General features: G+C 51.9%; 8 protein-coding genes across 8 annotated transcripts; 3 read left to right on the top strand and 5 right to left on the bottom strand.

Moving 5' to 3' along the window:
- The first annotated feature begins 227 nt into the window (after positions 1 to 227).
- On the top strand, positions 228 to 1584 carry BO94DRAFT_482739 (IGBP1/TAP42 family protein). Its single transcript, XM_025608902.1, has 3 exons — positions 228 to 498; positions 564 to 840; positions 893 to 1584. The coding sequence occupies exons 1-3, from the start codon at positions 287 to 289 to the stop codon at positions 1472 to 1474; spliced, it is 1071 nt and encodes a 356-aa protein (XP_025472603.1). The 5' UTR covers positions 228 to 286; the 3' UTR covers positions 1475 to 1584.
- BO94DRAFT_530573 (porphobilinogen deaminase) lies at positions 1585 to 3048 on the bottom strand. The gene is made up of 2 exons (XM_025610705.1): positions 2613 to 3048; positions 1585 to 2552 (listed from the first exon to the last, which is right to left on the bottom strand). The coding sequence occupies exons 1-2, from the start codon at positions 2887 to 2889 to the stop codon at positions 1816 to 1818; spliced, it is 1014 nt and encodes a 337-aa protein (XP_025472602.1). The 5' UTR covers positions 2890 to 3048; the 3' UTR covers positions 1585 to 1815.
- A 326-nt stretch (positions 3049 to 3374) lies between these two features.
- Positions 3375 to 6755, top strand: BO94DRAFT_507170 (putative LON domain serine protease). Its single transcript, XM_025609603.1, has 3 exons — positions 3375 to 4096; positions 4169 to 6407; positions 6455 to 6755. The coding sequence occupies exons 1-3, from the start codon at positions 3625 to 3627 to the stop codon at positions 6537 to 6539; spliced, it is 2796 nt and encodes a 931-aa protein (XP_025472601.1). The 5' UTR covers positions 3375 to 3624; the 3' UTR covers positions 6540 to 6755.
- Positions 6738 to 7759, bottom strand: BO94DRAFT_507167 (mitochondrial 54S ribosomal protein uL23m). Its single transcript, XM_025609602.1, has 3 exons — positions 7625 to 7759; positions 7220 to 7510; positions 6738 to 7122 (listed from the first exon to the last, which is right to left on the bottom strand). The coding sequence occupies exons 1-3, from the start codon at positions 7711 to 7713 to the stop codon at positions 6909 to 6911; spliced, it is 594 nt and encodes a 197-aa protein (XP_025472600.1). The 5' UTR covers positions 7714 to 7759; the 3' UTR covers positions 6738 to 6908.
- Positions 7760 to 7941: 182 nt separating this feature from the next.
- Positions 7942 to 9435, bottom strand: BO94DRAFT_530569 (protein kinase RIO2). The gene is made up of 3 exons (XM_025610704.1): positions 9310 to 9435; positions 9090 to 9247; positions 7942 to 9024 (listed from the first exon to the last, which is right to left on the bottom strand). The coding sequence occupies exons 2-3, from the start codon at positions 9241 to 9243 to the stop codon at positions 8027 to 8029; spliced, it is 1152 nt and encodes a 383-aa protein (XP_025472599.1). The 5' UTR covers positions 9244 to 9247; positions 9310 to 9435; the 3' UTR covers positions 7942 to 8026.
- Positions 9436 to 9783: 348 nt separating this feature from the next.
- On the bottom strand, positions 9784 to 13188 carry BO94DRAFT_530567 (proteasome regulatory particle base subunit RPN1). The gene is made up of 5 exons (XM_025610703.1): positions 12854 to 13188; positions 12686 to 12750; positions 12454 to 12618; positions 10085 to 12394; positions 9784 to 10027 (listed from the first exon to the last, which is right to left on the bottom strand). The coding sequence occupies exons 1-5, from the start codon at positions 12999 to 13001 to the stop codon at positions 10001 to 10003; spliced, it is 2715 nt and encodes a 904-aa protein (XP_025472598.1). The 5' UTR covers positions 13002 to 13188; the 3' UTR covers positions 9784 to 10000.
- A 121-nt stretch (positions 13189 to 13309) lies between these two features.
- On the bottom strand, positions 13310 to 15706 carry BO94DRAFT_482721 (uncharacterized protein). The gene is made up of 3 exons (XM_025608901.1): positions 14983 to 15706; positions 14672 to 14923; positions 13310 to 14568 (listed from the first exon to the last, which is right to left on the bottom strand). Exons 1-3 carry the CDS (start codon positions 15608 to 15610, stop codon positions 13409 to 13411), a joined length of 2040 nt encoding a protein of 679 aa, XP_025472597.1. The 5' UTR covers positions 15611 to 15706; the 3' UTR covers positions 13310 to 13408.
- A 343-nt stretch (positions 15707 to 16049) lies between these two features.
- On the top strand, positions 16050 to 18535 carry BO94DRAFT_571356 (mismatch repair ATPase MLH1; the record flags this gene model as incomplete). Its single annotated transcript, XM_025614864.1, has 4 exons — positions 16050 to 16145; positions 16196 to 16375; positions 16431 to 16697; positions 16754 to 18535. The coding sequence occupies 4 exons, from the start codon at positions 16050 to 16052 to the stop codon at positions 18425 to 18427; spliced, it is 2217 nt and encodes a 738-aa protein (XP_025472596.1). The 3' UTR covers positions 18428 to 18535.
- Between the last annotated feature and the right edge of the window lie 658 nt (positions 18536 to 19193).

Here is a 19193-nt window from a genome sequence, read left to right as displayed (position 1 = left end):
TATATAAGTCGGCAGAAGCTTCCTCCATATGTACCAAGATATACCCAATACCAAGATGAGCCTAGATTACTGGATTGAGTAACCATAATTGTATACAATCTATACCCAAACTCTTGTTCTCCGCATCTTCACCAAGCTCCAGACAATCGCGGGGCACGGTCTAGATAGATAGTGCCGCGGGGCGGGCCCAGGGATTATTTCTGCCGCCCGGTCGATCGGCCGTCATTCTCCAGCGGAGCTTTTATAATCTAACCACAATCTCATCGCATTTCCGTGAATCTTCGTAATGGAGCAGCCGCAGAATCTACGATCCCTCTTTGCGGACGCGAAAGCCGAGAAAACGGCATTGGAGGTCCGCCCGGACAGCAACACGGACGCCTACCGCAGTGATGTCAACGCAACAATAGCCAAGCTTGAGGAATGCCAGCGGCTAGTGGGCTTGCTGTCCCTGTTCAGCTCGAATGAACCTTTAGAAGACATCTCTACGACAGACATACAGTATGCCCCTCCACACTTCAAATCTATCGAGCTAGATTAGACTAATATTCTTTTCTTCTTACCAGGTATCTTACGGTGGAGCATCATCTCGCAGACCTTCTCCAGAGATCCTACAGCTCGGACCGCGAAGCTCTCCTCCGACGTGCGCTTGGGCAATATGAACGCTTCCTCGCCAGACTGGACGATTACGATGTCCTTAACGAAAAGGACAAGAAGCTTTACGAACGTTATGCAGCCAATCCTTCCACCTTTTCCCTGACCACGACCAATGATGCTGCGACCCGACGAGAGGTGAAGATAAATAGATTCAAGGAGGAGAAGGAGTTGAAGCAGAAACTCGAGGTGGGATGGACCCAACTTGATACATCCGGGTGACTTACTTACACCACTTTAGTATTTCTCGAAAAATCAAAGCCGGCTCCAAACCGATGACGAGGATGTACGGAAACTCTACCTCGCAGAGATCGACCTCTACATTCACCAGTCATTCCAGTCTGTGGACCTCCTGTCACAAGAAATGACCATGCTATCGAACTTTCGAAATGCGGCTCCAAACCCTTCTCAGTCCCTGCAGGATGACTCACGTCGCCGGAATGAAACAAGCGACTCAAATTACTCCGAGCGGCTGGATCCCCCGCTTGCGCAGCTCCTTAGAGGCGGAAAGTTTGGTCCCATCCTAAGCAAGGAGGGAAGGCCGATGCAGCCTTTCACGTTGCTCGACCGCAGGACGCAGCTTCAGCAAGGGGTTTTCCGATCCGGACATAATCTACCTACCATGACGATCGATGAATATCTTGAAGAGGAGAAGAGAAGAGGTAACATTATCGAGGGTGGAGGAGAAAAGTCAGGCATGAAGGAGGAAGTTGATGAGGACGATCTGGACAGAGCTGACGAAGAAACAATGAAAGCCCGAGAATGGGACGAGTTTAAAGAGGCGAACCCAAGAGGCTCTGGAAATACGTTGAATAGGGGCTGAAGTGTCAATGGAACCGACACATCGCTAATATAGATACCACTTATCTGCCAGTTCATATATCTCCCTGCCAGTTCCAATTACTATCACCAAACATAGAATACCCATTTAAGATGTCTCGTATACCGGGGGGGGACACATACATGAATATGGCACATGGATACTACAACATTCTGACAAATAGTGAATCGATCTCTTCTATAGTAGAATGTAAGGGTGGTTTCCTATTTCGTGTGGGGTATCCATCTAACCATGTCCATCATACATATCTTCTCGTGAGGGAGAAGACCAGCATCTCCACCACAACATGATTCTTACAGCGTGTATTTTGATCAGACGTTTCTCTAAGCAGCCTGTTTATTCCGCTGGATCTCGTCAAGGATCTTGTCTGCGCCCTTCTCCACCAATGCCTTAGCCACCGTAACACCAAACTTCTCAGCGGCTTCAGGCGTATCAACAGCCCCGTCAACTTCAACCTCCGCGCTTTCCTTGCCATCCACGCTGACAACGATGGAACGCATTCTCAACTTCGATGAACCCTCAGCGTCCTGGATCCACTCCGACTCAACACCCAATGGCGCACTGCAGCCACCTTCAAGAGTACGCAGAAGGCTACGCTCCGCCAAACAGGCAAAGGTGGTCTGCTTGTTACCGATGTTTTTCAGCATGTCATGTACGACTTGGTCATCCTTGCGGATCTCGATGCCGAGAGCGCCCTGGCCAACGGCATAGAGCATTCCTCCGTTCTTTGAATCCAAATAGCTGGTGATCCGATCTCCCAAATCCAGTCTAAGCAGACCGGCGGCGGCAAGGATGAGGCAAGTGTACGGGCTATCCTCTGCATCCAACTTCGACAAGCGAGTGCCAATGTTTCCACGGACATCCATGACTTTAAGGTGGGGATAGCGGCGAGCGAGTTGAGCGGTACGACGGATGGAGGATGTGCCGACAATGGATCCTGCTGGCAGCTCGGCCAGACTCTTGTTTGGTAGTCCCTTTTTCATCACCAGCACATCCCTTGTATCTTCGCGATCCATCATAGGGCCCAGCGTGCAGGAGTCGGGGAGGAGAGTCGGCACATCTATGATAAGAGGAGCCCGTCAGTGTTTCGCCAATGGTTGGAAAGGGGGGCTGTACTCACCCTTGAGAGAGTGAACAATGAAGTCCACATGGCCGGCGATAAGAAGATCCTCCAATTCCTGGGTCCACAAGTTCTTGGTCGTGAAGTCACGGAGCGCGATCGTTGTGTTCTGGTCGCCTGCAGTCTCCCGAGAGTGGATCTTGAATTCATGATCCGGCCATGTTTGTTTGAGGGCTGCCTGGACCAAGTCTGTTTGGAGTAGAGCAAGTTTGGACTTGCGCGTGCCAATGGTAAATGTTTTGCGAAGTGAGGGGTCGTGAGGCGGGGCAGAAGCCATTGCGACGATCTTGCGTATGCACGGAAAGAGAGACCGGGGTTTGTGTTTGCGGAGGGATGATACGGAAGTACTTTTGCTTGGATAAGAGCAAAAGGTAGTAAGTAAAAAGTGCCGAGCAATGCAGAAACCTGACTGCGACTTGTAGCTGTGAAGAAGATGTTCCACGGGTCGGGCCTTTGACGCTGGGTATTTTACTCTGTACTATCAAGGTTTGTCATACGACTCGGCCCAGCCCCCGCGGAAATTGGGACCAGGTAATATTACCGAGGAGATACCGCTCTTCCGCTGTCTTGTACAACCTCGCACTGCTTACCTATACGGGGTATTTGCTTTTCCCCCAGGGGCACTATCGAGAGAGACGTAGACTAAACCCCATGCTAGAGAATCCCATTCGCCATCGCCAATGCTGGCTGGAGGACGTGTTGGCCTCCGGTTTCCGCATCGGGGACTGACGTTGCCCCGTGCGAACCTCGGCATCGGAGGAAGGGCGCTTATCGGTTGGATCTCCTCCCCAGAGTCACGCCTTCATCAATCCACGGGGTTCTGGAACAGTGGAACCTCTGCTCTACTAGTACCATTAGTTGCCTTATAACCCGACCGCCTCGACAACAGCCCTGCGCGCTGTCTACCTGACCTACCACCGTCCCCCGACGACAGCATCACTACTTCTACACCTCACATCACCTTCATTCCCTTTTCGCCACTGAGTGTGCCCTTGTACTCTGGCATACCGAGATGGGTTCCAACAGCGGCAGAACAACAAAGCTCGCCTTGGTCCCGCTGCCCAAAGGATCGGTCCTACTCCCTGGGGTCACGCTACGGATTCCCATCTCCAATCGCCCGGATCTCGCCAATCTTCTTTCGACCATCGTTGATCGATCGGCCGTGGCAAAGCGCGATGGGACACCGATCACCTTTGGATGCATTCCCCTCAGTTCGCCGTTCCTGAGTAAAGACGGCCAGCGACTTATTGAGGATGGAAGCCTAGATGAAGAAAGGAGGGAGGAATATGAGATGATTGATGCTGGGCAGGCAAGGAAGGAAGATCTGTTCCGGCATGGCACTGTCGGCAGAGTGATCGGCATCCAGCGTCGTGCCTATTCTGAGCCGGCTCTTGTGGTTCAGGGAGTCCAGCGGTTCACTGTCAGGCGTGTCTTGAAGGAGAGACCTTTCTTCGAAGCTGAAGCTGTTGTTCTTGATGAAAAAGGTCGGTTCCCCGCATTCTGCTCCGTCCTTTTACCTTCTGCTCTAGACATTTTCCTGACCTGGTCGTTTTTAGAAACAGTCTCCAGTGATACGGAAACCTTCGACTTGTTTCAACAATTGCGACTACTTTCTCGCGAGCTCCTGACCCTGCTGCGACTGTCTTCACTGCTGCCTTCTCCAGGAACCCGTTTGTCGCCCATCATTGCTCGGAAATTCGAGCTATTCATAGCCAAGTCCGACGTCTCCCACGCAGGCAGACTGGCTGATTTCATGGCGGACGTCGCTGAAGCCGGTTTTGAAGAGAAGCTTCGAATCCTGGCGTCGCTAGACGTTAAGATTAGACTAGAGCGAGTTGTTGAAATCCTGACCAGGCAACTACAGAACATCAAGAGTAACGTGAAGGTCACTACGATTACTACCAACAGCTTCCCCAGTTCTGGATTTGACATCAGCCAGATTGATCCCCGGGACCGTGAGCTTCTGGCCAGAAGGGCCATGGCTGGTCTGAGCGGTCTAACGCCACCGGGAGTTTCAGCTAGTCGAAACAATGACGGTGATGACAAGGACTCAAACGAAGTCGATGAGCTCCAGGAGAGATTGCAGGAGGCACAGCTTAGCCCTGAGGCACGGAAAGTTGCCGATAAGGAACTCCGCCGTCTTCGGAAGATGAACCCAGCAAATGCGGAGTACGGTGTCTGCCGAACCTACCTCGAAAACATTGCGGACATCCCATGGACTAAGGTTACTGAGGATCAGCTTGGACCGGAGACCTTGAAGAGAGCCAGGAAGCAACTAGATGATGATCATTATGGCTTGGAGAAGATCAAGAAACGGCTTCTCGAGTACTTGGCCGTGCTGCGGCTCAAGCAATCTACCAACAGAGATGTTGAGCGCCAAATTGAGTCATTGTCGAAGGAGCTCGAGGCTTCCGATGGAGGCGATCTTGAGAAGGAAGTTCCTGCTTTGTCCGAGTCGGACCGGGTCGCTGTTGAAACGAGGCTGCATCTATTGAAGTCCAGACGCATGGGCGACAAGTCCCCGATCCTCCTGCTTGTCGGACCACCTGGTGTTGGCAAGACCAGCTTGGCACGATCCGTCGCTGCATCGCTTGGTCGCAAGTTCCATAGAATCTCCCTGGGTGGCGTGAGAGACGAGGCAGAAATCCGAGGTCATCGGAGAACCTATGTTGCCGCGATGCCGGGGCTGATCGTCAGCGGATTGAAGAAAGTTGGCGTCGCAAATCCCGTGTTCTTGCTTGACGAGATCGACAAGGTCGGGGGCGCAAATTTCCAAGGAGACCCATCGGCAGCCATGCTGGAGGTCTTGGATCCCGAGCAGAACCATACGTTCTCGGACCACTACATCAACATCCCCATCGACCTGAGCAAGGTCCTTTTCATTGCCACGGCCAACTCTTTGGACACCATCCCCGCACCACTTCTTGACCGCATGGAGACCATCTCACTGTCTGGCTACACCACTGTTGAGAAACGACACATTGCTAAGAGACACCTTATCCCCAAGCAAGTCAGGTCCAACGGGCTTTCGGATGGCCAGGTGGATCTGTCTGACAACATTATTGACAAGGTTATTACTTCCTATACCAGAGAGTCTGGTGTTCGTAACCTGGAGCGTGAGCTTGGCTCGATCTGTCGGTTCAAGGCTGTTCAGTATGCGGATGCGGGAGATGCAGACCGGCTTGATGCATACAACCCTGTGGTGACCATGGATGACCTGGAAGAGATTCTTGGCATTGAGCGCTTTGATGAAGAGATTGCAGAAAAGCATGGTCGACCGGGTGTTGTTACTGGGCTCGTTGCGTATTCCACTGGTGGCCAAGGTAGTATCCTGTTTATTGAGGTTGCAGACATGCCGGGCAACGGCCGGGTCCAGCTCACTGGCAAGCTGGGTGATGTACTCAAGGAGAGCGTGGAGGTGGCTCTAACCTGGGTCAAGGCCCATGCGTTTGAGCTTGGACTGACCGCGGATCCTAACGAGGATATCATGAAGAACCGCAGCCTGCACGTCCACTGCCCATCCGGAGCCATCCCGAAAGACGGCCCCTCGGCCGGTCTGGCGCACACGATCGGCCTGATTTCGCTGTTCACCGGCAAGGCGGTCCCGCCCAGCGTTGCCATGACTGGTGAAGTGTCGCTCCGAGGCAAGGTGATGCCCGTTGGCGGTATCAAGGAGAAGCTCATCGGGGCGCTGCGTGCCGGCGTCAAGACCGTCCTGCTGCCCCAGCACAACCGTAAGGACGTCAAGGACGTACCCCAGGAGGTCGGCGAAGGGCTTGAAATTGTCTATGTCACGTAAGTAGCCAATAGACTGGTGGTGAGCATGTGGCTAACGTATACAGACATATCTGGGAGGCCATCCGACAGGTGTGGCCCGACGCGCACTGGCCTACTCAACACACCAACTTTATCGAGAGCCGGCTGTAATCCAACCCGATCCCTCGCCATCATAACTCCGCCACGACAGAATGCCTGTGTAGATACTTGAGTTCCTTTTCCCGTATTTTCTTGTTGAGCGCAGCGACCCCCTTCCTTACCCAGCGGTTGATATTTTGTGACCCATTCCCAACATATGATAAACTTGGATAAATACCATTTCCATCCCATCTCAACCAAATCAAAGAAGCCCATCCTCAGAATGACAGAATCGTATTGACACGATAAGGAAAATAGGTAGGTAGGTAGTATAATACACATAAGACAGGTACTCAGTCCAAACCATCTAAACCAACAAAAAGGAACATCCAAACCCAAACCCGACAGACAAATCAAGTAACACATCAATCCACACCCCGCTCATGGCCCCTTCACCAACGGCCTCTCATAATGCCCCAACCCCAAAGCCCTCCAAGTCGGCCTCCAGGGCTTCTCCCCACTCAACAACTTCTGCGCATCCTCCTTGAACGCATCCCTGGCCGTCTCATCCGGCTTCATTCCCGCATCTGGCTTCTGCGTATCCTGAATCTGCTGCTGATACTTGGCCGCCTTGAAGAACTGATCCTTCTCCCATCTGCAAAAACAAGGGATTATTATTAGCCCACACCCTCAAACCTTTCACCCACCCCCCCAAAATTCACCCATCACCAATAAGAAAGGGGTATACATACGCCTCCATATTCTCCGGCAGCTCAGGCCAAACAAACGGGTCCTTCATTTCCACCGTCATCTTCTTCTTCGACATGGGACGTCTCAATTTCCCATATCCGTAACGACCGTGCGGCTTGAGACGAGTAACCTTCTGCTGTTCGACGAAAGATCGCACACTCAGAACCCCCACTCCGTACAATCGCTGCAGGTAGTCGCGCATATCCAGCTTGTTGAAATTTAATGGCACGTAGAAGGAGGCGAAGCGGGGAGGGAGGAACGGAGTGCGGATTAGGGCGATTGTGAATTCGGGACTGTCGTTTACATTTTATTAGCTTTGTGGATGTATGTGTGAGGAAGAGGGGGGTAGTATGGAATTGGGATTGGGATTGGGATTGGGATTAATTGGCTTTGGGGATGGGACTTACAGGTATACCTGCTTCCGCAGGGAGAGAGACGAGCCGGGACCGACCCAGTCGGCGGGCTTTTTGGGGAACTTGGAGAATTTTCGGACCATTTTGGATTTGATTGTGTCCGGGTGAAGGGGGAGGGGGGGGGGGGGGAGGAGTGTTGGTGGTGATTGATTCCGAGGAAGGGCAATAATATGGATGGATTGGTCCGGCGGAACTTTCGTCTGAAGCAAACACTAATTGCGCGGTTGGCCGCGTCGTCCGCCGTAGTGGGTTTCGATCATAAGGTACGGACCTGTTTCTAGGGTTTATGAAATTTTTTTTGGTTTGATTGTCTTGGGAAGATATGTGAAATGAAAAGAAAATTTCTATATTCATCATGGTCGTTATCATTTAATTGGAGTGTGCCTACTCCCCATCCTACACTTGCAGGTTCCCCAGTCGCCGAGCCATATCCTCGGACATCTGAGGAACTTGTTCCTCCGCACCACTCTCATTCTCTGCATCTTCTTCCTCTTCTTCTCCTTCCTCCTTCTCGTCTTCCTCATCACTTCCCTCGCCCTCTTCGTTATCGCCATTGGCACCAACATCCCGCATGTAGTTCTCCAGCTCGCGCGCCATCTTCCTCGAGAAGCCGGACGCCTCAACCTCCACATCTAACCGCTTTCCAGGGTTCTGGATGAGCTGCTTCTTCGCAGCAGCGAAGAACGGACCAGGCACGTCGCTGACGAAGTGGAACTTGCGTTGGAAATAACGCTTGATACAGTTGACATCGCGGTCGAAGTACATCTCCGCATTGGGGTGGTCGATCGACACCATCTGCGGGAAATCGATCATGACGGGCTCCAGCCGGATATTTTCATCGTTCTCATCATCCTCACGTCCCTTTCCCTTGGCCTCTGGGTCCTCGATCTCCTTGATGAGGATGTTGAACTCGTTGAAATCACCATGAATCAAACCAAACCGCGCCAACCGCATAATCATATCCATCAGCTCGGAGTACAGTAACGCGGGATTGGCGACCTTGGAGATCTGTCGTAGAGGGAATGCATCGATCAGGCTCATGACGATGGTGTGTCGGTTCTGCGCAATGGGTTCGGGGACCGAGAAGTCGTTCTCTCGTAGCGCCTTCATGAAGGCATATTCCTTCATCGCGGCCAGGCGCGACATGTACATCCAGGAGCCGGTGCTACGGTGACGGAGGTAGTCGCGGTTGGTCTTGACAGTTCGGAAGGAAATACGACCCAGACGGTGGATCTTCAAGATGCGCTGCGTTCCTTGGTGGTTGGCGACCACGATGATATCGGATTCCTTGCCGACACCGATCTGGTTGCCGACGGAGTAGATGCATTTCTGCTTCTGGTGGGCGTTGAGGGCGAGATAATCGAGACCTCCATAGGTGAGGCGATAACCGTCATCTAGACGATAGCTGCGTCAGTATGCATTGCGTTCTTAGTATCTAGGACCGGAGGCGACAACGTACATTTCGCATTCTTGACCTTGGCGATCAGGTTGGTCTTGGCCAGGTTCGAGATAGCTCGGTGCACTCCGCTGCCACCGCGAAGTCCGGCAATCTGTGCGATCAAAGGCGTGGGAACAACTTCATGGTTTCTACTTCCGGTCTCAACCTGCAACATGGTTCTGTTAGCTGTCAGACAACACGCTGCGACCGAACGGGCAAGAAAGGCGGGGGAGGGGCATACCGCGGAGAGCACGCGGAAGTCCTCAGCTGTGAGGTAGCGGATCGCTTTCGGATCGAGCTTCATGTCGCTTGGTATTCGGCGCCGGAATAATCTCAAAAGAACAGCTACAGAAACGATCAGGCCGTTGGCGTGAGGATGCGCTGGACGAAGGCCGTCCGTCAGGCCCGCCGAAAAGTCAGGACGCCGCTGCCCTATGCCCTAGTTTCCGCTTTGGGACAACCTTGCTGGTCTGCAGCATTCAGGCTTTGGCCTTGAGGTAAGCCAAAGAAGTACATTCTATGTACACATGCGAATACGATAGCTATACAGGAATCTTTAGTCAATGCGGATTCATATCCTTCAACCCATCCTGGTAGGTTACTAGAGGCGGGCATATGTTACTGTAGTCCGTATCGACTGGCGCGATCACCATCTTATAATGGTCAAGTTATGGTCGCTCTGGCCCAGCGCTCACAACTGAGATAGTTGAATGAATCTGTTTCAAGTCTCTTCGGACGTATATAACCTATGAATCATCTAGCATTGATTCCCCGTGCCACATCCACCAGTCTAGTGATAGATAGAACGTAATGACAAACGGTGTATGCTATTTTCCAAACCCTGCTCAATACATTAAGACCCAAGGTATCTGAATGATAATCCGCCCTGCGCTCAACCCTCTGCAAAATTTCATGTCGACAGGTCGTCTTACTTAGGCAGAACTTTCCCAGTTGGGGTTCTATCAGTAGTGTTAGCGTCATGATCCGTCATCTTAAGAGTACATAAGAATCTTTACCTTTCGCAAGATGACCAAGCCCTCCAGGGTGCTGCTGAGGGGAATGTATTGCTCATCTTCGAGCTCAGCACGCTCACCATAAGCCAACAGCACCGGCGTGCTCTGTGTTTGCCAACCGGTGATGGTCTTGGGGCGTCCTGCCTGTCCGACAACGTCCACAGCCTGGCCAACCCGGACGTTGACTGTGAGAGGCTGCAAGTCTTCGTCGAGCGTGACGAGGAAGCGGGGGTACATGGCGGTGATGAGGAAGTAGAGGAGGTAGTGGTGTTCGGCGAGGATAAATTGCTTGGCGTCAATCATAGACACGAGCACGGTGAGAAGACCCGCGGCCGATACGCGCGAGAGGACCTGGCGGTCTGTGTGGAACGGGTTCAGGGTCATCGTACCCTTGCCCATGTGCAGAAGACCTTGGGCAATGCGAACCATGAAAAGAGTGTTCTGGTCGCGGTGGTAGTAGCTAGCCAGCTGCCGAAGCAGTTGAGCCAGACGGGCATTCTTGGTACCAGCGCCGCAAAGACCCATAGCAAAAATGGCGTTGATAGCAACATCGTTGTCGGTATCGTGACTGTATCGGGACAGTGTGTCGTAGACCTTCATCTGAGGGTTACTGGGGGTGATCAGACCCATGGCAAGGGGAACAGCCTTGCGGATGTTGCTGGCACCATAGTGCATCAGGTGGCCGAACTGGCGCAAAATCATATCCTGTCCGACCTCCTCACCCATAGCAATGAGCGACAGACCAAGCACGGCATATGATTGGACCAGCTCATCGCCCTTCTTCTCGTCAGTCTCCTCAATGATATCATTGCAGATGTGGAGAAGTTCCTGGAGCTTCAGGACAGTGCCAGTACCCGCCCAAGCGCAAACCGAGGCGAGGACTGAAGTCGGCTTGGCCATAGGGTGATCGACCGCCTTAAGGATATCGAGGATGACATCAACCTCTTCCTGGCGGCCGAAGTACAGAAGAGCTAGACCAAGGGCCATGAAGCGAGTCCACTTGTCCTTGAGGTGCTTCTGTCTCTCCTCGTCCATCAACGTGGTGGCGATCGCCTCGCTCACCTGGTGGTTGGAAGAGCCGACGAAGACCAGACCCAGGGCAACGGCTGCCATCGCAGACAGCTGCATGTCCAAAGAAACATCTTCAACAATGGGAAGAAGAACCTCGAGCAGTTCCTCCTTGTTAGATCCGGCATAAGCCAGACCGAGACCCATGATGGAGGCGACCCTCATCGGCACACTCTTGGCCTCCAGATTGTCGGGGTCACTCAGGAGGGCCAGCGCAGGATCAGAGTCTATCCGCACACCAGAGTTGAGAATACCGATGGAAAGCAAAGCACCTGCCTTGATCTGATCCTCCGACGCATAGGTGTACTTGTCGATTTTGTCCAGACCAGGCTCGACATCCCTGTGCAGAAGCATACCCATCGAAGCCGTCGTCGACAACATACCGTCGTCCTTGGTTTTCCAGACCCAGGGGCCCTTATCTCCATCCACAAGCATCATCTTATCATTGCCATACCCAGCGTTGGCAAAGGCGTTGACAAAGGCACTGGCGAGATTGTGCCTTGCGGAGTCGACATTTGTGAGGCCAGCACCGCGGCTGCTTTCCAGATGTGTCTTGTAAATGTCTTCGGGCATCTGGGGGTCGAGGATGTTGAGCTCCTTGCCGAGAGACTTGAAGTGCTTCGGGATGGAGGTGTTGTTCAAGCAGTCCATGAAGGACTGATCTTCCTCTTCATCGGGAAGGTCAAGCCATATCTGCTGCCTGGAAACGAGAAACGCCATCTGCTTTTTGAGGGACTTGTCTGTAGTGGCATTGAGATCACTCTTGATGAGATCAGTGTCATTCAAGCGGATTGCAAGAACCACCGCCTTGGTGAGTTCCTTGTAGCGGACATAGACTTCATGAGCAGTCCGAAGGAATTGCTGATCTTCGGGGTATGTGAGGAGATTAACCATGCTGACCATGTACAAGCAGACCCTGGAGTATGTGTTTTCGTCCAGGAAACGCGGGATCTCCTCGATAATCTCAAGTTCACTCAGAAGGTCGACGGCATCCGCTTCGGCATTGTGACTCAAGAAGTACGGAACCAAAGACAGCGACAGATCAATCAAATCCTGTACATCCTTCTCGGCATTCAGTCTGTTTTGGTATTCTTGACCGATTTCCAGCGCCAGGTGTCTGATATATTCGTGGCCCCAGGAGCCGAGGTCTTCGGACTTGGTGAGAAGGCGATACTTCAGGGTCTCAAGCTTCTCCTCGTCTCCATAGGTCATGCCAAGAACTGAGAGCATATCGGCCAGCGAGTCCTATAAATGCCACATCATGTGGTTAGCGAGGTCTCATGTCGGTATGATACGCAACGAACCTTAACCGGGCCGGCCGGCCACTTGTCATAAAGCTCCGTGAGATCATCGTAATGCGGTCTTAGGAATTTCAAGGGCTTCGGCACAGCGGTCATGGAAGAAGTCGAGGTCTTTATGAAGTTCTTAATCGCATCCAAGGCAGGGGTGTACAGCGAGGTATCGGGCTCCTAGATAGCAGGTTGAGAGTTAACGTCATCGCTCGGGGCCCCAACGGAACAGCTTCTTTCCCTGTACCTTTAACCTCTCCACGAGCATTTCGAGTTCATTCTTCAGCTGCTGATCTTCTTCATTGAGTTCTTCTGTATGATCCAGTATGTTAGCAACTGTGTTGGGGTACAGGGCACCTGATGTGAGACGCGGCGCCGGGTTGTCTCCGCCCAGAGGTTCAACATGTCAACCTACCCTCTGTCGAGTCATCATCCTTCTTCTTCCCATCAGCCTGTGGCTTCTCATCGGCCGCCGTCTTCTTTCCACCGGACAGCTCCTTGATATCGTCAACCTTGCCCTTGCCCTTGTCGGCGGGCGCTGACCGCTCGCCGTCTTGCGCCATCTCTGACGGTTATATGACGAGTAGTCGGGGGGTGTTCGGACACGCCGGTAGACGGGATATTTAGATAATGCAGGAGATTGTAGCAAGAGTGGACAGCTTTGACGCAAGAAGATTCCACACTCTAGGCGATGAAGTAAGGATTGGTTTATAAGCTTGTTGATGGGAAGCAGAGAGAGCTCGCTCTTCGTCGCCGCTCGGGCGTTGCGCTCTGGTGGAGCTCCCACTGCTTATATAAGAGCATGCCCGCCAAGAGGTCAGTCAGACTTGATGCCTCAGGCTCCAATATCATCAATGATAAGAACAATGATGGTACATTTTCATAAATTGTTGGAACACTAAATAATGACTACATAGGGTATAGAACACACTCTGATACCCAGGCCCACAATCTCCACTTGCGGTCAAAATCATCCGTCAAAACAAAACAAGCTCCCCGAAGTCGTTTGGCTGCCGGAGCTCCCATCAGAGCATCCTCCATATCGAGCGCGGAACCAGCTTCTATAATCATCAAGGCCACGGGTATAAGTAGAGCTTGAGAGCTTTTCACCGCCATAGGACAAAAGTGGCATATAATCAATCCTAGGTAGATTCAAGGAGAATCGTTCAAGAAGGGGCATCAATGTTGAGGCGCGACTCAATGGCTTCTCAACAACCCCCAGACCTTCAATAGAATCTGGCGTCAGAGGCTTGGACGGATCGTCTATCACTTCTGGCGACGGTTCAGGAGAGGTTGACGAGCTTTCCTCGGCGAACTCTTCGGGGACATGATATAATTCGCTGTGCACTGTAGCAAGGGTGAAAGTTCCCTTGGCAGGAAATGATGGGTAAATCATGTAGTATCCTTTGCCTCTGATGAACTCCAGTAAATATTCCATCACGGCTGGATATTTCTTCGAAATGATCTTTTCCTGGGGTGGAGTCTGGTCTGCACCCTCCTGGATAGCGAAACGGTTTGATAGGAACTCATGAAACTCGACCCATTTATCGCCAAAATATAACGCTGCGTTGCTGTTGGGAGCCTGCCAGAGAAATAGAGGCAATGACTCGCCATCACCCAAGCTGGACATTTGATTATTATCAAGCTCTGGTGGTGTCAATGCTTCGTTGTTAGTCAAACGAGAGGATGGAAGCTCGAGCGAAATTCCGACAAGCTTGGTAGACAGCTGGTTTGCGCGAGTCGAGTGTTTGTATCTCAGCATGGTATATAGTAGGTAATGATAGAAGGAGGGTGCTAGCTCAGTCTGCGGGGAAAGAACAAGCACATGAGACAGGGTCGGGTCCTTAGGAAAGAATGCCTCGACTGTCTTCAAAGAGGCTTCGGTAGAATCCATATCATGTGGTTGGATTTGTCGGCGGAGAGTGACTTTCCCAGAAGCATGAGATGGCCAAGTCATTGACCGTAGAAAGCGAAGAAGCTCTGAATCTACACGAGGGGGCAGTTCGATAGTCAGACTAGGTGTCCCTCCAAGATAGTCTGCGTTTTGCAATGTCCGGATCAATCTGATCAGAGATCCGGAGGACTCAGAAGGAGCATGGATGAGGAATTCGACTTGAACGTCGTTCCAGGCTGCGGGAAGATCATTAGTAAAAGCTAGGCGTTGGTCGGGTATCTGCGACACTCTGCCAAAAAGGCATGTCCCCCCGCCGGATCGCTCAGGGGATGAATTTACCTTGGAGGGCGCTACTGTCCAACGTGGACATCCACATGAGATCCCTTGTAGCGCTAGGGAGAGCAACATGAGCAATACCAGTTTCCTGTACCCCACTTCGAATACCCCGCCAGAGAAAAGGGTCCTCCCAGGATTCACTTTGTGTTAGGATCACTCGAGGAAGAAGGTAGGCGCGAACGTAGGCGAGACCCGCCACCACCGCTCTCTCCATACGAGAATCCGTTGACCACTGTGCATAGTCTGGCCGAGCATCTGCAGTAACCCGCGATGAGTATCTTGGTCCAGAATGAATCGACATCTTTGAAACGTACCATGCCAGTTGACCGGGCAGCTCGCGTCATCTAGACCATTTACTCGTTGAATCCCTTCGATTGACACATCGTCCCGTCCCGTTAACGCAAAATGTACCTCATTGACCCTCCGGTTAGCCATTTGGCAAGCGAGAGGAAGAAGATCCGATACGCTTCTCAAGCTTGCCGCAGCGAAGATTACGACATGGTTTGTAGGCTTTTTGTAGCGCGAGGATTGACCTTGGAACCGATGCAGCGACTTGGCTAGAGAGTAGAAGTTAATCTTCCCGTCATAATAATATTCATTCTTAGACCCTGCATCGCTCTCGTCTCGATCGGGGGGGCCCTGCTGGGTATCGGTGAGCGATGGTGATTGAAGCTGCTGCTGTTGTAATTGCAATGCGGCTTGTCGCGCCTGAGCAAATGCTGGGTTAAACCGTTCCGGAGCCGGGCGAAGGTCGGTTGGCATATTCTTGAAGAATAGGTATAACAAATACAAAGCCACAAGGCCTATCAATAACCGTCGTGGCCGAGGCGGCTTCCACTGCTTTGAACGCCATTGTTGAGAGCGGCCTGGCCGCAACCGATGGTCGTCATCCTTCTTCCCAAGCTCCTCATCCGCCAGAAATGACTTTCTGGAAGGTAGCATTATTCGAACATAAGATAAGACGCTCCGCTGGAGCTCGAACGGTTAGATTTAGCATGGAGAAAATAGGGGTGGGAGGATAAGGAATGGATGGGATGGAATCCTGAGGGGGCCACGCGGAGGTTCCGCGACGGTTGCGGGATGGTCGCGTTCTTAATTGGCCTCCGCAGCTTATCTCCGTCCTTCTGCCATCCTTTCTTCTCCACCGCCTCCTGCCTTCATTCATTGCTTCTAGAAGCCAGCCAAGTTGGGCATTTTACTACGGACTAAAGTCAAGCCATAGCTGATATTCCCTGGGCTGAAGAAGTCCCTGATCTGCGTTGTTGTTTCCTGCTTTCGGTAGCCAGAGAACCGCGTCATCCCAACTTTGTGGCCTAGGAAAGCCTCGCTACACTTGACCAAAGTAGCAGGGGCAGAGGGTGTTGCTGATTGTTCTGTCATCATGGATCCTCAAATGGAGCTGGACTCTTCGGAAACTCGAGGCACCAAAAGATCTGCCGAGGATACCGAGGAGCCACAGAGGCCTAAGAGGATCAGGGTTGGTTTCTAGTCATATATTTTCACATCCGCACTAACAACAATAATCAGGCTCTCGACCCAGATGTTGTGAACAAGATTGCAGCGGGAGAGATCATTGTGGCTCCTATGCACGCATTGAAGGAGCTGATTGAGAACGCCGTTGATGCTGGATCAACATCCATTGAAATCTTGGTGAAAGACGGGGGACTGAAACTTCTCCAGATTACGGACAACGGCCATGGCATAGATGTAAGTCAGCGAAGCTCAAATACCCGACGACGGAACCACTAATCTACAGAGACAGAGGGATGACCTTCCTATCTTGTGTGAGAGATTCACAACGTCCAAGCTAAAGCAGTTTGAAGACCTTTCATCCATAGGTACATACGGCTTCCGCGGTGAGGCCTTGGCGAGTATAAGCCATATCGCCCATCTCACCGTGACCACGAAGACTGCAGGTTCCAGCTGTGCATGGAGAGCACAGTATAGCGATGGGAAGCTTGTCCCTCCTAAACCCGGACAGAGCGCTGCGCCTAAAGCTGCTGCCGGACGTGGAGGCACACAGATAACAGTAAGTGAGAGGCTACATATCGCTTCCATGCATGTCTTCTCATAGCATTCTGCCAGGTAGAAGATCTGTTCTACAACGTTCCGACAAGACGCCGCGCCTTCCGGTCGGCAAGTGAAGAATACGCCAAAATCCTGGATGTAGTCGGTCGATACTCCGTCCATTGCTCTGGAGTGGCGTTCTCGTGTCGCAAACATGGCGATTCAGGCGTCAGTGTCTCTACTCCTGCTGTTGCGAACACGATCGACCGGATCCGCCAAATCCATGGCAGCGCAGTTGCGAACGAACTCGTTGAATTCAAAGCTGAAGATGAGAAATTAGGGTTCCGCTCATCCGGACTGGCCACAAACGCGAACTACCACGTCAAACGAACTACCATACTCCTTTTCATCAACCACCGCTCCGTCGAATCCACTGCCATCAAACGAGCAGTCGAACAGACGTATGCCAGTTTCCTCCCGAAAGGAGGCCACCCATTTGTCTACATCGACCTAGAAATCGAGCCACAACGTGTCGACGTAAACGTACACCCCACAAAGCGCGAAGTGAACTTCCTGAACGAAGACGAAATCATTGAATGCATCTGCAACGAGATTAGATCCAAACTTGCACAAGTGGACTCGAGCCGGACCTTCTTAACCCAAAGTCTCCTCCCAGGTGTAACGACAATAGAGCCCTTGCCCCGCGACAATGAAGGTGCTAGTACAGTCCCCAAAACACCACTCACGACCAAAAAGCCATACGAACACAACCTCGTCCGCACCGATTCCAAAGTCCGCAAAATCACCTCTATGCTCACCCCAGCCACATCCCACACCCCAGCAACCCCCCAAGCAGACACCAGTGCCCTCGACGAAGGCCTCCAGTACGAGACCACCGAACGCGAACCACACCGCATCGCCTTCACCTCCATCAAGAACCTTCGCACCTCAGTCCGCAACGCAATGCACAACACCCTAACCGAAACGATCGCCTCGCACACTTACATCGGTCTCGTCGACGAGCGCCGACGCATCGCCGCTATTCAATCAGGCGTAAAACTCTACCTTATCGACTACGGCATGTTCTGTACCGAATTTTTCTACCAAATCGGCCTGACAGACTTCGGAAATTTCGGGATAATCAAGCTCTCCCCAGCCCCCAAACTCATCGACCTCCTCCGCATCGCAGTCGACACCGAACGTGACAAACACCAGGACACCAGATCCCAAGCACAACAGGAAAAAGAACAAGACGAAGCAAACGAAATCTTCACTAACGCCCCCGACCTAGTCGCCCAAACGCTCATTGATCGCCGAGAGATGTTAAATGAGTACTTCTCTTTGGAAATCTCCCCAGAAGGTGACCTCCTATCCATCCCACTCCTCTTGAAAGGCTACATCCCCAGCCTGGGCAAACTGCCCCGCTTCCTACTCCGACTCGGACCCTACGTCGACTGGGTGAGCGAGGAGGATTGTTTCCGAACATTCCTGCGAGAGTTAGCAGCTTTTTATACCCCGGAACAGCTGCCCCCTCCTCCACCTTCGCTTACAACTCCCGAGAACGGGGATAGAGCCGACGCAAAGGACGAGGACGAATTCATTACGCAGAGACGGTCACACATGGCGCGGATGTTGGAACACGTAGTTTTCCCGGCTCTTCGGGCCCGACTAGTCGCGACGACGCGGCTTCTCCAGGGAGTGGTGGAGGTTGCGGATTTGAAGGGGTTGTATAGGGTTTTTGAGCGTTGTTGAGTTGTGTGCATTTATTGAGGCATTAAATGGATGTATGACGTTTTAAGGCTTGATAGGGATGAGCGGGGGTGTTGGGTTATACGTAGAGACTGTATGCCCTCATCTAGTTGGTCGAAATTGTCATGATGTATCATAAAACTGTAGTAGTACCTTAAGGGTGTGAGCACATGACTGTAGCTTTCGAGATCGAATTCAGAGTCTGGGCTTTATAAGCACAACATTAATCGAGGAAGGGAATGGACACGACAGTCGGCGATAGAAGCTGGTCTATACTAGTATCAATCAATCCGGAAAGTTGCGCAATGGATTCAGAGATCGCAATTAGAAAATTACAGCGAGAAAGGACCAAAGTTTGAACCCAGGAAGTATGCCAGGACCAACCCCAACATCAAAGCAGTAAATCCGTCAGTTAAGGATAGTGGAGCCTATTCCCAAGTCAAGCCGCCACAACACCGACCAAAAGAGCCACACACACGCACACACACATACACATCACTAACATATATTTGGATGCATGAATCACATCACCCCTTCCCTAGATTAATCCCTCAAACGCCCAAGATCAAGAGAAAAGAAAAAGACAGTAGCTTATTCATGTGTTGTTCGTGCCCTCATATCATCCATGTCGGTCATCATCATCTCTGTTTTTCTTTTGGTCCATTATAGAAGATCCCAACAGTCTCCGCATTCATTGTAGTTGGCATAAAGTGGGGTGTTGACATGCAGCGCAGAAGTCAGGGACTGTGCTCCTGCAGGCCGCATGAAC

This window comes from Aspergillus sclerotioniger (assembly GCF_003184525.1).
Source record: "Aspergillus sclerotioniger CBS 115572 chromosome Unknown BO94scaffold_2, whole genome shotgun sequence".
In the NCBI taxonomy this organism is placed as follows: domain Eukaryota; kingdom Fungi; phylum Ascomycota; class Eurotiomycetes; order Eurotiales; family Aspergillaceae; genus Aspergillus; species Aspergillus sclerotioniger.
The sequence above is the reverse complement of the archived record's forward strand: the minus strand, read 5'-3'. Positions and strand labels throughout refer to the sequence as shown.

Coding starts and splice junctions, on each gene's coding strand:
- BO94DRAFT_507167 (XM_025609602.1), bottom strand. CDS start 7,713: ATGGTCCGAAAATTCTCCAAGTTCCCCAAAAAGCCCGCCGACTGGGTC. Junction 7,511..7,624: donor CTGCGGAAGCAGGTATACCT/GTAAGTCCCATC, acceptor TGTAAACGACAG/TCCCGAATTCACAATCGCCC. Junction 7,123..7,219: donor CTGCCGGAGAATATGGAGGC/GTATGTATACCC, acceptor TTGTTTTTGCAG/ATGGGAGAAGGATCAGTTCT.
- BO94DRAFT_507170 (XM_025609603.1), top strand. CDS start 3,625: ATGGGTTCCAACAGCGGCAGAACAACAAAGCTCGCCTTGGTCCCGCTG. Junction 4,097..4,168: donor TGTTGTTCTTGATGAAAAAG/GTCGGTTCCCCG, acceptor GGTCGTTTTTAG/AAACAGTCTCCAGTGATACG. Junction 6,408..6,454: donor CTTGAAATTGTCTATGTCAC/GTAAGTAGCCAA, acceptor TAACGTATACAG/ACATATCTGGGAGGCCATCC.
- BO94DRAFT_482721 (XM_025608901.1), bottom strand. CDS start 15,610: ATGCTACCTTCCAGAAAGTCATTTCTGGCGGATGAGGAGCTTGGGAAG. Junction 14,924..14,982: donor CTGCCCGGTCAACTGGCATG/GTACGTTTCAAA, acceptor GGGTTACTGCAG/ATGCTCGGCCAGACTATGCA. Junction 14,569..14,671: donor GGACAGTAGCGCCCTCCAAG/GTAAATTCATCC, acceptor ATCTTCCCGCAG/CCTGGAACGACGTTCAAGTC.
- BO94DRAFT_482739 (XM_025608902.1), top strand. CDS start 287: ATGGAGCAGCCGCAGAATCTACGATCCCTCTTTGCGGACGCGAAAGCC. Junction 499..563: donor ATCTCTACGACAGACATACA/GTATGCCCCTCC, acceptor TCTTCTTACCAG/GTATCTTACGGTGGAGCATC. Junction 841..892: donor AGTTGAAGCAGAAACTCGAG/GTGGGATGGACC, acceptor ACACCACTTTAG/TATTTCTCGAAAAATCAAAG.
- BO94DRAFT_530567 (XM_025610703.1), bottom strand. CDS start 13,001: ATGGCGCAAGACGGCGAGCGGTCAGCGCCCGCCGACAAGGGCAAGGGC. Junction 12,395..12,453: donor GGCCGGCCGGCCCGGTTAAG/GTTCGTTGCGTA, acceptor TGGCATTTATAG/GACTCGCTGGCCGATATGCT. Junction 10,028..10,084: donor GCTTGGTCATCTTGCGAAAG/GTAAAGATTCTT, acceptor CACTACTGATAG/AACCCCAACTGGGAAAGTTC.
- BO94DRAFT_530569 (XM_025610704.1), bottom strand. CDS start 9,243: ATGTTGCAGGTTGAGACCGGAAGTAGAAACCATGAAGTTGTTCCCACG. Junction 9,025..9,089: donor CAAGGTCAAGAATGCGAAAT/GTACGTTGTCGC, acceptor GCTATCGTCTAG/ATGACGGTTATCGCCTCACC.
- BO94DRAFT_530573 (XM_025610705.1), bottom strand. CDS start 2,889: ATGGCTTCTGCCCCGCCTCACGACCCCTCACTTCGCAAAACATTTACC. Junction 2,553..2,612: donor CATTGTTCACTCTCTCAAGG/GTGAGTACAGCC, acceptor CTCTTATCATAG/ATGTGCCGACTCTCCTCCCC.